We start from the raw sequence: 14,435 nt of genomic DNA on the forward strand, positions 1-14,435 counted from the left end.
GTGCTGTCAAACGACTAATCGCGATTAACCGCATTCAAAATAAAAGTTTTTATTTACATAATATATCTGTGTATATTTATTATGTATACATAAATATACAAAGTATATATTTTGAAAATATTTACATGTGTATATTTATATTCAAATAATTTATATTATATATAAATATGTATATATATATATATATATATAAATACATGCATGGGTGTGTGGGTGTGTATTTATATATACATAATAAATATACAGTACACACACACATTCTGTGTAAACAAAAACTTTTATTTTGGATGTGTTTGACAGCACTAATATACATGTAATATTAGTCAAAATAAAACCACTGAAAAAAAAGTCAAAAGCCAGCTTTTTATTATTAAAAAATTCACTTGATATTTATTCTTTCATTGATTTCAATCTCTCGGAAGAATACATAACTGTGCAATATTGATATTATACATCAATAAATACTATGTATCATGTATCCATCTCTGAGTAAGATCAAAATGTCCTCCATGCATGAGGGGAATGAAATAGCACAGAATCGCTCTGTTAGGAACAGTGAATTTCACTCTGTTTTTGGACAGTTGTTCTGTATTTCCTGTGTTGCAGTGGATTCCTGTGCTGGAAAAATGAGCTCTTGTAGCATTTTAATCTTCTCTTCCTCAGTTTTAGAGTTGAGCTCAAGGACAGGAACCTAAACACATGAAATATATGAGGAATATTAATGAGAGTGCAATATTGAAAACCAGAGATTGAATGGTTGGTTAACTCTTTCTAGTTGTTCATAACACCATATGTCTATGATACATGACTAAATAACAGTGTCACTTCTATACCAAAAATACTGCCTAAGTATCAGGTTTTGGTGGAATTATTTAGTGTATATCTGAGGAATTGAAGGGGGGGAAACTTACCATAACAGGTTTATAACCAAGTTTTTCAAGATGGCTAAGTTTCACAACCAAGCTGGCTCGAGGATGTGTTGTACCAAAGCAAAATGAAGTATGCGGGGCGCAGACCACCGCAATCCTGAAATAAAGGACAAAGAAGAGCTGGACAATTTGTCTGCAAAACTACTTTCTAGCATTCATTCAACAATTCTAGGTATGTGAGATCAGCATGTGATTCTTCATTTAAACATCACAGCTGTTTTGTGTTGTGTTTTACCTTTGGGCACATTGAGGTGACCCAGAATCCTCTGCACTGAGGCCACAGGTTTCTTCTGTTTGATGAGGGAGTGTAATCACACAGTCTAAAGCAAAGACAAGACAACATTTCAAACAATATGCACACAGTCTACTCCAACATGAAATGCCACAACATATTTAACAGCCACAATGTGACGCGTTTCTAAGTGAAACAAATTATTCAGTGGGAAATGTAGGCAGGGATTTGATTTGATCCATCAGGTTTGATTGATTATGCAAAATGAAGTATATTAATTTATTACTTTATGTGATCATTTTATTATATTAATAGTATGTAATTAATATATAATGTACATTAAAAACCCACTAATTGTTTTATGATTTGTTAGTTATTATATAATTTTAGCATCAGTATAATTTATTTCTATTCTATTTTATCAATATTTCATTGTTGATCATTCTTATTTTATTTTATTCTATTTTTTTAAACATTTAGAACTTGTTTACACTTGTAAAGTATTCTGCATTGCATTTGACATCTCAATGGTGCTAAAACTATTTTTTTATTATGCAAAATATAAGTTCTCATTTTTAACCTTTCAAGTTTGGAGTCAATTTGACTTAGAATTGTTTTTTTTTTTTCATCACTTGTAAAATACTTTAAATTGCATTGGGTTTGTTTGAAAGGTGCTATATAAATAAAGATTGATTGCTTGATAAATATCATATTAAATATTTTTAAATTATGAAGACTGGAGTAATGGCTGCTGCTGTCATCCTGGAATAAATTGCATTGCAAAATATTTTCAAATAGAAAAGTTATTTTAAATTGTTATTATATTTCACAATATTACTGTTTTTACAGTATTTTTGATCAAATAAATGCAGCCTTGGTGAGCTTAAGAGACTTCTTTCAAAAACATTTAAAAATCTTACCTATCCCAAATTTTGCCATTTTTAATCGTTTCATTTTGGAGTAAATTTAACTTTTTCTCACAATTTATTACAAAGCATTTTAAATTTCGTTTGAATTTTTGAAAGGTTTTATATAAATAAAATGGGATTAATATTATTCAATTAATATAAAATATATTACTTAATTTGAATCCAGCTTCCTTACTGTGGTTTCATTAATTAATAGCAATATAACACTAAGCTTGAACCTTTAATAAACATAAACCTCCACAGTAACATGAGGTTCATCTCACCAATGAAATAAATGCTGTGCTCCAGCACACTGTCCTGAACGGCATCATTTCCCACAATGCTCCTGACTGCACTGAGCACTTCCTGGTTGGCTGTGACCGCTGGAGCAGGAACTGAGATGTGCAGGTCTGGGATAGAGCTCAGGGAGGGCAGCAGCTGAGGTTTATTCAGTCGCAAACACAGATCCAACGTGAGCAGCCACCTCTGAATCTTAACCGATTGTTTGCCTGTGAGGACACAGGAACTGATCACAGCTGAAGTGTGATGGTTTATGGTTGAAGAAAGAGAAAAATTGGAGATACTAACCTTTCTCTAGGAGCTGGTCCAATGTGTCCTTCTGTAGCAGTTTCTCCAGTGGGGTTTGGGGGAAGTGCTCCAGCAATCCCAGACAGTGGATGGCTTTCAGTAGGTCTGTGGGAGACATCTTTGGAAGGTAGGACTCCAAGACCATTGTTACACTGGCCAGAAACCTAATTGAAAAGCAGCAAGTGTAACTGACAGAATATGGATTTTAATTGTAAAATGATGTGCCAACATTTAGAAATCTTACCAACCCCAAACTTCTGAATGGTGAGTGTAAGTGATTAATAATCAAAATAACAACTCACTGTGTTTTTTTCTCTTTCAGGTCGTGATTGAGGAAAGAAAAGACTTTTAAAACAGAAAGAAGGTCTTTCAGGGTCAGGCTGTCGGACTTCTGGATGATTCTCTCAGCAAATGCATCCAACAGGACCACAGGTCTGAACAAGAGATTCTCAAATGTTACTAGAAAGAGAATCACCTGGAAAACATTTTGAAAAAATTAATAAAGAACAAAAAACAATCCTGCACAGTTTACCTGCACTAAAGCGGATTATGTAAATCATCACAGACCACTAATAATAAACACACCTTTCTGCTCTGACACTGTAATGTTAAAGGCAGGAATGCACCAATATATTCAGACCAATGATGGCACATAATTTTTGTTATGGCCAATAACTGAAATGATGTTTGATAGATAATATGCATAATAACGTTCAAAGGTTTGGGGTTGGTAAGATTTATTTTATGTTTTTAGAAAAAGAAGTCTCTTGTGCTCACCAAGACTGCATTTATTTAATTTAAAAAAAAAAAAAAATTAAATCCGTTTTCTATTTTAATATATTTAAAAATATGATGCATTTCTGTGATTCAAAGCTGAATTTTCAGCATCATTACTTCAGTCTTTAGTGTCACATGATCCTTCAGAAATCATTCTAACATGCTGATTTGCTGCTCAAGAAGCATTTCTTATTATTAATGTTGAAAACCGTTAAAAGCTGTTGTTGTTTTTTTTCAGGATCTTTTGTATCATTGTAAATACTGCTGAATACAAGTATTAAATTCATAATCAAAATCAATCATACTGATGCCAAACTTTTGAAGTAGTGTACATGCATGCTGCTTTATCTATTTAAAAAAAACCATTGCTACTAAATATACTAAAAGAAATCATATATTTCAAATGAAATTAGGCATTGTTTTTTGTTGTTTCTTTTACAATGATGATAAAAATCTTCTATATTCTATTCAAACAAAAGTCAATGTGCAAAAAAAAAAAAAAAACATGGGCAATTGTTTGGTACTTTTATAACCAGGCATAAAAAAATATTTGATTGTATAGATTGCAAAAATAAGGTTTAATACAGCATGTATACATCTTCTAATAAAAATGTGAGTGGTGCTTGACTCACTACTAGGGCTGCAACAACGAATCGATTAAATCGATAAAATCGATTACTAAAAGCGTTGGCAACGAATTTCATAATCGATTCGTTGTGTCGCGCGACGCGGAGACGTTTGATTATTTAAAAAAAAAAAACTTTAGTTGAGCGCGGAGCGAGTGAACACACTCGGTCTCTCTCAAGACGGATGCTAGCAGAGTTTGGCGCCTCATAAATAAAAACAAAAAGTAAAAAAAAAAAACGAGCGGAGGTAGAGGAAAGATATGGCGGAGGCAGAGAAATCCGTGCGACCCAAGTCATCCAAGGTGTGGGAGCAGGGGCGGCGTTTGCGTATGGCAGAGTATGCAGTTGCCATACCCTAGCCCAGTCAGGTGCTGTGAAAAATTATCCAAACTTGAGTCGCTTATAATTCGTTTTATTATTTTAAATCAGAGAGTTTTAAAAATAGTAAACCAATTATAAGCATTAAAATAACTTGTCAGTAAAACTGTAACGCCATTGGATCATCGAGCTCTCAGCGAGACCTCGCACCTTCACCCCGCCTCCGTTCAGATTGACGCGCGCGCACAGCCTGGAGAAGATGAGATCTCTGCTTTTTCGCAATGCAAGGGTGAATAAATAATTGGTGTTTGAATAGTACAGCGTTTTCTTTACTCAAACACTATGTCAGTAAAGGATAATGTTTTTGTGTGTTTGAAGAGTGGAGAAGAATTAGTTATTTGCTGTCTATATACGTTTTAAATATCCTGTGCATTATGTGCATAAACGCTTAATTTGAGATTTTGGCCAAGTGTATTAAACAACAAGAAAAAACTAAGCGCCCATATAGCTACAATCAAAGTTATATAACCTGTAAAAGTTGATGAAAGCATAATGCACTTAATGCACTTATGCACTGCATAACAGTTACAGCCGTTCTAACGACAGACAAAACACTCCATCTCCGTCATTCTCTGGTCAAAAACATTATTAAGTCCATTTGAGCTTGATTTTCATATAATGTTAAGTGCAAGTGTCTGATACAATACCAACGCTAACGACGCAGTGTTGTTAAATTAATTAATTTTTTGCACCCCCCCCCCCCCAAGATGTAAAGCATACATGTGTATGTTTTTTGTGTTAGTCCATTTTTATTTTATTTTATTATTATTATAACAGCTCAGGGATGTTCAAGGAGCAACATGTTTGTGCACTTTCTAAAGATTTTAGTTCTGTTTTTGAATAAAGGGTTGGAAATGAATTTTTTTGTTTAAATCCGATTCATCGATTAATCGAAAAAATAATCGACAGATTAATCGATTATTAAAATAATCGTTAGTTGCAGCCCTACTCACTACCACACAAAATACTGTGCATTCCTCCTTAAACGTACAGTACATTTTCACATGGATCAGTTTAACTGAAGGCTTAGATCAGTAGATATCACACCTGTCTGTTGGACCACATATCAAATGTGTTGGCCATGTACTCTGAGATGGAGCTGAAAAGGTGGTAGTTCCTGTAGTGAAGCTCATGGCAGGACTTCAGTACTGAAAGAAGTCTACTGAAGGGAAAATCATGCACGTTTTCTGCAGGAGGCAATGAGAAGTAATGCGACAGTTATAGGTCTTGATTCACTCATTCTAACTGTTTACTGTAGTTCTGGGAACATCTGAGACGATCACGCTCATTCTCACCAGCTATCTTCTTGCTGCAGACATCCAGCAGAGGTTTGAAGTTCAGGCCCATGGCAGCCAGGCTGGAGAACATGTACTGGGTGTTGGGTGGACTGAACTCATCTGCCAATGACAGAGCTTTGGTCTGAGTGAGAATAGATAAGACACTACTTCATTCTGACATCTGTATATGTGGATTTATTTTACAAATGGCAATAAAGCCTTGAAGGGTGTTACAAACTCAGCATCATCATTTCTCCTTTGATAACTGTATACAAGGGTGACATATGTGACCCTGGACCACAAAACCAGTCTTAAGTCGCTGGGGTATGTTTGTAGCAATAGCCAAAAATACATTGTATGGGTCAAAATCATTGATTTTTCTTTTATGCCAAAAATCATTAGGATATTAAGTAAAGATCATGTTCCATGAAGATATTTTGTAAATTTCTTACCGTAAATATATCAAAACTTCATTTCTGATTAGTAATATGCATTGCTAAGGACTTCATTTGGACAACTTTAAAGGCGATTTTCTCAATATTTAGATTTTTTTGCACCCTCAGATTCCAGATTTTCAAATAGTTGTATCTCAGCCAAATATTGTCCGATCATAACCATACATCAATGGAAAGCTTATTTATTCAGCTTTCAGATGTAGTATAAATCTCAATTTCGAAAAATTGACACTTAAGACTGGTTTTGTGGTCCAGGGTCACATATGTCATGTTTTTTTTTTCAGTTCAAAATATAAGCAATTTTACTTTGCATTAATAAATAAATAAATATTTAGACATCATGCTAATAAAAAATTTAGGAGTAAAATATAATGTGAATTACAATACTAAGAATATAAAATTATATAAAAATAAATAAATGTATAAAGTTAATTAAAATGTAAAATTATTAATAAAATATTATAACAAGAATATATACAGTTGTTAAGGAAAATAAGTAATGATGCTAAAAAATGATACAAAATATAATTTCTTGTTTTTATCCTTTTGATTTGAGTAAATTTGACCTGGGCATGTTTTTATGAGCTTTAAATGAAGAAAATTAACTGAGAATCCATCAAATTGTACATTCGATACATTTGAGGTGATGTACATAATAAATCAATTGTAATCTTACCGCCAGCTCTTTCTTCAGAGGTATCGGAGAGCTTTTTCCCACCGTGCGCATCATGCTCTGCAGAACAAACACATTCTGGATCTCAGGAACACGATCCTTCAGCAACAACCTTCCAAAATCAGAACACAAGTTGATGAAAACATATACACAGATGTATAATTTCATATTTGGGCTGTAATCATTTTCAAACCTGAAAGCCTCTCTCAGGGCCTGAATGTTGCTACTGTTCTCCATCTCCCGAATACAGGAAGCCAACACCGAAAGAGACCTTATATCAAACTGATTCAGCCGCTCCTGGATGGGGCAAACAGAAAAAACAAGGTCAGTTCAGTAAATACTTCATAAACACATGAACTTAAATACAACAGAAATAAGATACGTTGCATAAAAGTAGCAATATTAGCTCTTCTATTAGAAGAAAGAATTACTTGAAAATGGATACTCTTAAAGGGATAGTTCAGCCAAAAATGAAAATCCTGTCATTAATTACTCACCCTCATGTCGTTCGAAACCCGTAAGACCTTCGTTCGCCTCCAGAACACAAATTAAGATATTTTTGATGAATTCCGAGAGCTCTCTGACCCTCCATAGACAGCAAGGGTCCTAACATGATCAAGGCTCAGAAACGTAGAAAGGAGATCGATAAAATAATCCATGTGACATCAGTGGTTCAACCGTAATTTTACGCGAGTAATTAATGACAGAATCTTCCTTTTTGGGTGAACTATCCCTTTAAGAATATTCTAAACAGACACAGAATTGTGAAAACTATGATTTAAAATATTAAAGTATATAAATGTTTTTTTATAATATGTAAAATAAGTATATGAAGAGTTCAGATGCCTCTAAGTGTCGTTTGAAATTTTCTTCTAAAATGAGCATTTTTATCAGACTTCTATGTGTAGGTTCGGTAATTTCACTTTAATGCCAATACACACACACATATTTTAACATTTCTTATTATTATCAACATTGAAAAGTGTTGTGCTGCATATTTTTGTGGAAACATTATCATTCAAACCTTTGGGGTAAATAAGATTTTTTTAAAAAACGGAAAAAAAAAATCTCATCAAATTTATCTGTGTTTATTATTTTACAAAAGATTTCTATTTCCAGTTCTTTTGAACTTTCTATTCATCAAAGATCCTGACAAAAACACAGTTTAAACTAAAATTAATTGGCAAAAACTGTTTCCATAATAACTGATAATAACAGAGCAGCAAATCAGATTATAAAATGAAAAAAATCTGAATTATTCCAAACTTTTCATCAATCAAATATTTTTTAACTATTACAGCATCCATGTGTGAATTAATGAATATGTGAAGATTGATATTTTCAGCAAAGACAAAACCTCCAGCGTGATCAGATTCTCAGGACTTCGCTCACCTGTGTGACACGCAGCAGCGTCTGCACAACACGTGTGTTTTGTGCAACTCCCATGTTGACGATGGCCAGCAGACTGTAGGCCAGATCGTCGTTCCTCATGTGCCAGGCGTCAGTCACGGCGCGTTCACAGACCTCCTCAAACACCGGGTGCTCAAACATCAGCTGCAGCTCGCAGCGCCGCTGCTCGTCCGTCATCTTCTTTAAGCTCTCCCACATGCGCGAGAAGATGCTGCTGATGTGCTGCTGCGACTCTGGGAACCGCTTCAACGTGTCCAGCACATCCGTGGGGCACGAACAGTTCTGCAAATGTGCGTAGAAAGGAGTCCTTTCTGCTTTATCTGAGAGTTCATTGGTCTCTGGAGAGGCAGCAGCCCGTTTAATCTTAACATTAAGAACGTCTTCTTCACTCTGATAGTAATACCGGACTTGTTTTAATGTCTGTCCTCGTGTGCTTTTTCTCCCCAGCTGAGATGACACAGCAAAGCTTCTGCTTTTATAACACAAAGACGTCTGTGTTCTTAGAAGAGAGTCACATTTCCACAGCGGCGTGGATCTCAGAGCACATCTGAGCATGTTCAAACCTGATTTATACATGTTCATGTTATCATCAAAAGGGCACAAGGTGATTCTCCAAAGCTTCAGACAAAGTTTAACCTGTTGCAACAAATGAAAAAGTAAAATAGAAACCTCTGTACTTACTACAGTTTGTGTTAGTACTATAAAATCACAATAAAAAATAAAAAATGAAGTAGTTACCGTTCATTTGTTTTATGTGCTCTCATTTTCTGCTAATGCATCCGACAGGGTCACAGGTTGGATGCAAGATCTTGATATTTTACTAGAATCGGAAAAACCCAGAATTAAATACATATTTGTATGCACTTATCTGTGTGCCCTACTGCAAAGAAAATACATTTCCTTATATAGTATAATTAATTGCAGCTTTTCATATAATTAAAAATATGTAACATATGTGAACGCATATTTACATCCTAATGTATGTCATTTTATATGCAGTAATACACTTCATAAAATATAAATGTTCATGATATAAATTATGGTTCTGTGCGTGTATAATTTATTTGAGCATACTATACACTATTTTTATGTGGGATATGCCTTATTTGTTATCTTCATCATGTTTCAGTATATTATTGTTTCGTAAGGGTGCTTAGCCACAATACTTTTTTAACCATAATAAACAAACACATTTACGCATTTATTGAACTCAAACTAAACTGGCTAAAGACATATAATAATTTACTCATGAAGAGAGCATCAGCTTTGTGCTTATATTGTCTGCATGTCCTTGTACAGAAACCTTGAAGAAACGCGCCACCATAGCTGAATAACCCGTGCAGTGTTTACATGTTTGCGGTTAATTATGGTACAGTGATACATTTTAAGGATCTCGTAAACTTCACAATGATCACAATGTAAGAATCTTACCCTTCATTTGCTGTCTTCACGTGCGTAACGCTCTCACTGCGAGCGCAGCCATGACACAAGCGCACAAGATTACTGTTCCGCTTGTAGTATCGCGTGGTTTCCAGTTATTTATTTTTTATTTTTAAATGGCATACAAATAGTTAAATAAACACCTGTATAACTTGTTTAATTTACGTAATATGTAAAATTTTATTTTTGGACAATTTATAAAAATACAGATTCAAAAACGAAAGCGAAATCGGAAATGTTTCCTCTGAGGAGCTCTTTATGCGGAACACACTGTTACCTAGCAACTGCGGACGCGCTTGTGAACGGAAAAACATGGCGAAATTTGTTCTTGCAGGTCTGTCTGTCCGTTTGGAAATTATAAGCTGCATTTTAGCAGTTGTTGTGTTTTTTTTGTTTTTTGTTTTTCTAGCAAAACCCCTACAGTATTTAGATGTGTGTGGAATATCATGTCACAGTCGACATCATTTTTAATGTTATAACATTATCTACGTTTGTCAGGAAAGGCTGATTGTCCTTATTATGCGAAGGCTGAGTTTCTGGCTGATGTGCTGCAAAGAAACCTGCCTGATTTTCACATTCACAAGATCTGTGTGCACCCCAGTGACTGGGAGGTAAAGCTGAAAAGTTCATGAAGCTCTTTAATCATTTGCACACAGTTCACAAGGCTTTATGTTTGTTTTATGATTAGTTCATGTATGTATTTTATTCATACTGAAGCATTGTTTCTGTGCAGAAATGGTTGGAGGACGCCTGTGCATCAAATGGCTGGGAGCATTCAAGCTCTCCTATAGTGTGGAGAGAGCTGATTGATCGTGGAGGCAAAGGCCTGCTGCTCGGAGGCTTCAGTGATTTCCTTGAACATGCTCAGGTTTGCATAGGATACTAAAATAAAACAGGAATGTATTTGTCTAAAAAGTAATCAAGAAAATTTAAGAGTTTACCTACATAAAAAGCATCCTTCTGTAGAAAATGTAGACTAAATTAGGGCTTTTTTCAATTGCTTTGCAACGTGGGATTTAATTGAGATATTGCATGTGAAGATTATTACTCTCCTGCAGGGTTACTATGGCATCACTTCAGATATGAACTCTGATCTGATGCTAAACATTTCAGCAGAGAATCGACAAACTAAAGAGCTGTGCATAGAGGAGGAAATCCACCGACAAACATCTCTCAGACCTCTGCACATCTGGATCAGCAGGTGGACGTGTTTTATCAGAACCTTTTGTCTCAATGTTTTCTTATTGCGACAATGCATGACATTTAACCTGACAAAACTCTCTTTCAGTGCTCTGAACCCCATCTGCTACAGCCTCATTCCTCAGTTGTTCTCCCCAGGGCTGTTTCCAGGTCTCCCCACCTTCAGCCTTCACCTCATGGATGCTGACGGCTCTGAGGAAATGCTACAAGGACTCAAGATGGAAACCGAAGACCTTGCCCTACATCGGCTACATGAAGTCACTGTCCATTCAGACCAGACAAAGGCATTTCAGGAAGCCCACTTCATCATTTTTCTGGATGACCTGCAGCCTATGTGTGAAAGTAATGATGTGCAGGATGACAAGGACCACACGGTGAGCCGGGTAGCAGAACGTCTTCGTTGCTATGGGCAACTCATCGAGGCGAATGCACAGAAAGACGTAAGAGTGATAGTAGCAGGAGACTCCTTTGTTAATCTGAAGTGCTCACTGTTAATTGAGAACGCACCCTCTGTTGACCCACACAACTTTGTGGCGATGACAACACAACTAGAATACGAGGCGAAAACTCAGCTTGCGCAGAAGTTGTCAGTGAAAACAGCAGGTAAAATAGTAGTTTTTTTAGTGTCAGTGTAAATATTAGTTTTAATATTCAGTTGCAATAAAATTATACATTTGAAATTCAGTTCAGTTTGAAATATTTTTATGTGATTTGATATAATTATTTTCAATTATTTTCAATTATTTTCAAATATTCTGAAGATAAATTTTTACATGCACAAAAAGATTATATATATATATATGTGTGTGTGTGTATATATATATATATATATATATATATATAATATGAATAAATTATCAATTTAATCAAAATTGTTGTGTTTTTTATTATTTGTATTATATTTATATTTTGTTGTTCATGCTCAAATTTCCCCTTTGTATTATATTCATAGACATCACTAATGTCATTGTATGGGGAAATATCAGTGGCAGTTTCCATATTGACCTACAGAGGGCGAAGGTTTTCAGATATGATGGCGCAATTTGGGGACCAGATGGTTTTTCTCAGCAAGTCATGGAAATGATTTATGATTGGTAAATATCATTGTGGTGCATGAATCATATAAACCATATGGCTCTTTCATGAGCCATATGGCTCTTTCATGCAATTCTGTTTATGAATCATTATATGGACATAACATGGTTAAATTAAATTGGTATCTTCAATTACATCACACATGCATGTTCCAAACATATCATAAAAAGTCTGAATACATGTTTTATTTGCTACTCATGTAATTATTGTTGTTGTTTGTGTTTTTAATAAGGAAATGGCTGCAGACAGATTTTATGAGTGTAGTGCATAAACATCGTACCACAATTTCATCAAAGACCAACAAAGCCACAGCAATATCTACAACAAATGGAATAATGACCATTTTAAAGGCCTGGAATAATGATGCATCTCCAGAGGACGTCTTCTCATTGGGTGTAATTAGTACAGGCAAGGCTATCTGAATCATTCTCAAACATGAAACAAATATGGCTGTATATTGTATAAAGTATATTTTATAGTTAATTTACACGACGTGAATGAGCGTGACTGGCCTTTGTAAATCTGCAGGGCAGTTTGGGATTCCAGCAGGTTTGGTGTTTTCTATGCCTGTGAGCTTCAGGGACGGCTGCTGGTCAGTGTGCTCAGATGTTACTGTGACAGATGAGTTGAGGCAAAAACTTAACGCTTGTGCTGATGAACTTAAAATGGTAAGTACATAAAGTGAAAAATTGTTAAATGACAATGTAACATTGTTTTGTCAGAATTTTAAAACAAGTTTTTAAAAACAAATCAGAAAACACAACAGTGGCTTTGATAAGATTGCAATGGTTAATCAAAGTTGTTTAATGCATTTATTTGCTTTAGGAGAGAGACACTGCTGCTTGAATACTGAAGATGCATGATGGACTTCAATGACTCACTCCTTCAGTAACATGACACATTATTTTAATCAGAACACTTTTTAAAGCTGTATCTGGGTTAGTTAGCATCTGAATGCTTCAAATGACAAGTGTGATGACCTTGGCATATAAAACTGTTCAGCTCAATTCATAAAAGACTGTTAGGCTTCAATTCAAGACATTTGCAGAATGTGGGAATATTGGATGGTAAACACAATTCTTGAAACATATATTTTGTTCATCTTTTCTAAGTCATTTTTGTTAAAATCATCTGCTAAATGCAGAAATGTAAACATACATTCTCAGAAAATAAGGTACAAAAGCTGTCACTGGGGCAGTATACCTTTTCAAAAGGTATACAGTATGTACCATTAAAGGGATAGTTCACGCAAAAATGAAAATTTGATGTTTATCTGCTTACCCCCAGGACATCCAAGATGTAGGTGACTTTGTTTTTCCAGTAGAACACAAACGAATATTTTTAACTCAAACCGTTGCAGTCTGTCAGTCGTATAATGCAAGTCAATGGGCACACAATCTTTGAGAGTAAAACAAACATGCACAGACAAATTCAAAAAATAAACCCTGCGGCTCGTGACGATACATTCGTCACGAAACAATCGGTTTGTGTGAGAAACTGAACAGTATTTTTTATCATTTTTTACGATATGTCGCGCGTATACGTCACTCATTGTTTAACACCGTGCACAGAGATTGTGGAAGTGTTCCCTGCCACTGTGAAGATCTAAAGATATTTACAAGTACAGGTCATCACAATGGAAGACGATTTTGATGTATCATCAGACAAGGTGGAATTTTTTGCTTGCGTAAACTACGCCAGAGCACATACAAATCGCCGTGCACGCGATCAGGGCAGTTGGACATAGTGGTGTATTAGAGGTAAAAAATTATAAAAATACTGTTCAGTTTCTCGCACAAACCGATCGTTTCTTGTCTTAGGACATCAATTTATCTTCAAGAGCCGCAGGGTTTAATTTGGATTTGCCTGTGCATGTTTTTTTCTCCCTCAAAGATTCTGTGCCCATTGACTTGTATTATAGGACTGACAGACTGCAACGGTTTGAATAAAAAAACCTTTGTTTGTGTTCTACTGAAGAAACAAAGATACATCTACATGTTGGATGCCCTGGGGGTAAGCAGATAAACATCACATTTTCATTTTTGGGTGAACTATCCCTTTAAGGTACTAATATGTACCTTTAAAGTTCGTATATGCACTCTTTAGGGGTAAATAAGGTACAACTCGAATTCCGGAAATGTTGGGAAGTTTTTAAAATTTGAATAAAATGAAAACTAAAGGAATTTCAAATCACATGATATTTTATTCACAATAAAACATAGATAACAAATGTTTAAACTGAGAAGAAGTCTTCACAATTTTATGCACAAAATGGGCTCATTTCAAATTTGATGCCTGCTACAGGTCTCAAAATAGTTGGGACGGGGGCATGTTTACCATGGTGTAGCATCTCCTCTTCTTTTCAAAACAGTTTGAAGACGTCTGGGCATCGAGGTTATGAGTTTCTGGAGCTTTGGTGTTGGAATTTGGTGCCATTCATGCCTGAT

General features: G+C 35.1%; 2 protein-coding genes across 2 annotated transcripts; one reads left to right on the top strand and one right to left on the bottom strand.

Annotated features, from left to right (window-relative positions):
• Positions 1 to 349: 349 nt before the first annotated feature.
• On the bottom strand, positions 350 to 9,831 carry fastkd2 (FAST kinase domains 2). The gene is made up of 13 exons (XM_058755837.1): positions 9,685 to 9,831; positions 8,992 to 9,073; positions 8,236 to 8,889; positions 7,037 to 7,140; positions 6,847 to 6,955; positions 5,734 to 5,857; positions 5,486 to 5,625; positions 2,960 to 3,132; positions 2,658 to 2,821; positions 2,354 to 2,578; positions 1,165 to 1,249; positions 912 to 1,026; positions 350 to 691 (listed from the first exon to the last, which is right to left on the bottom strand). Exons 3-13 carry the CDS (start codon positions 8,833 to 8,835, stop codon positions 563 to 565), a joined length of 1,968 nt encoding a protein of 655 aa, XP_058611820.1. The 5' UTR covers positions 8,836 to 8,889; positions 8,992 to 9,073; positions 9,685 to 9,831; the 3' UTR covers positions 350 to 562.
• A 149-nt stretch (positions 9,832 to 9,980) lies between these two features.
• Positions 9,981 to 13,069, top strand: mdh1b (malate dehydrogenase 1B, NAD (soluble)). Its single transcript, XM_058784410.1, has 9 exons — positions 9,981 to 10,027; positions 10,192 to 10,304; positions 10,427 to 10,561; positions 10,752 to 10,894; positions 10,982 to 11,496; positions 11,846 to 11,987; positions 12,221 to 12,396; positions 12,517 to 12,656; positions 12,814 to 13,069. Exons 1-9 carry the CDS (start codon positions 10,006 to 10,008, stop codon positions 12,832 to 12,834), a joined length of 1,407 nt encoding a protein of 468 aa, XP_058640393.1. The 5' UTR covers positions 9,981 to 10,005; the 3' UTR covers positions 12,835 to 13,069.
• The last annotated feature ends 1,366 nt before the right edge of the window (positions 13,070 to 14,435 follow it).

This window comes from Onychostoma macrolepis, chromosome 01 (assembly GCF_012432095.1).
Source record: "Onychostoma macrolepis isolate SWU-2019 chromosome 01, ASM1243209v1, whole genome shotgun sequence".
In the NCBI taxonomy this organism is placed as follows: domain Eukaryota; kingdom Metazoa; phylum Chordata; class Actinopteri; order Cypriniformes; family Cyprinidae; genus Onychostoma; species Onychostoma macrolepis.

What these genes read in the sequence shown, in the direction of transcription:
- fastkd2 (XM_058755837.1), bottom strand. Translation starts at nt 8,835, where the DNA reads ATGAACATGTATAAATCAGGTTTGAACATGCTCAGATGTGCTCTGAGA. An exon ending in CGCTGCTGCGTGTCACACAG is followed by an intron (nt 7,141 to 8,235) that starts GTGAGCGAAGTC and finishes TGCCCCATCCAG; the next exon opens with GAGCGGCTGAATCAGTTTGA. An exon ending in CTGCAGCAAGAAGATAGCTG is followed by an intron (nt 5,626 to 5,733) that starts GTGAGAATGAGC and finishes TGCCTCCTGCAG; the next exon opens with AAAACGTGCATGATTTTCCC.
- mdh1b (XM_058784410.1), top strand. Translation starts at nt 10,006, where the DNA reads ATGGCGAAATTTGTTCTTGCAG. An exon ending in TGCACCCCAGTGACTGGGAG is followed by an intron (nt 10,305 to 10,426) that starts GTAAAGCTGAAA and finishes GTTTCTGTGCAG; the next exon opens with AAATGGTTGGAGGACGCCTG. An exon ending in CTGCACATCTGGATCAGCAG is followed by an intron (nt 10,895 to 10,981) that starts GTGGACGTGTTT and finishes ACTCTCTTTCAG; the next exon opens with TGCTCTGAACCCCATCTGCT.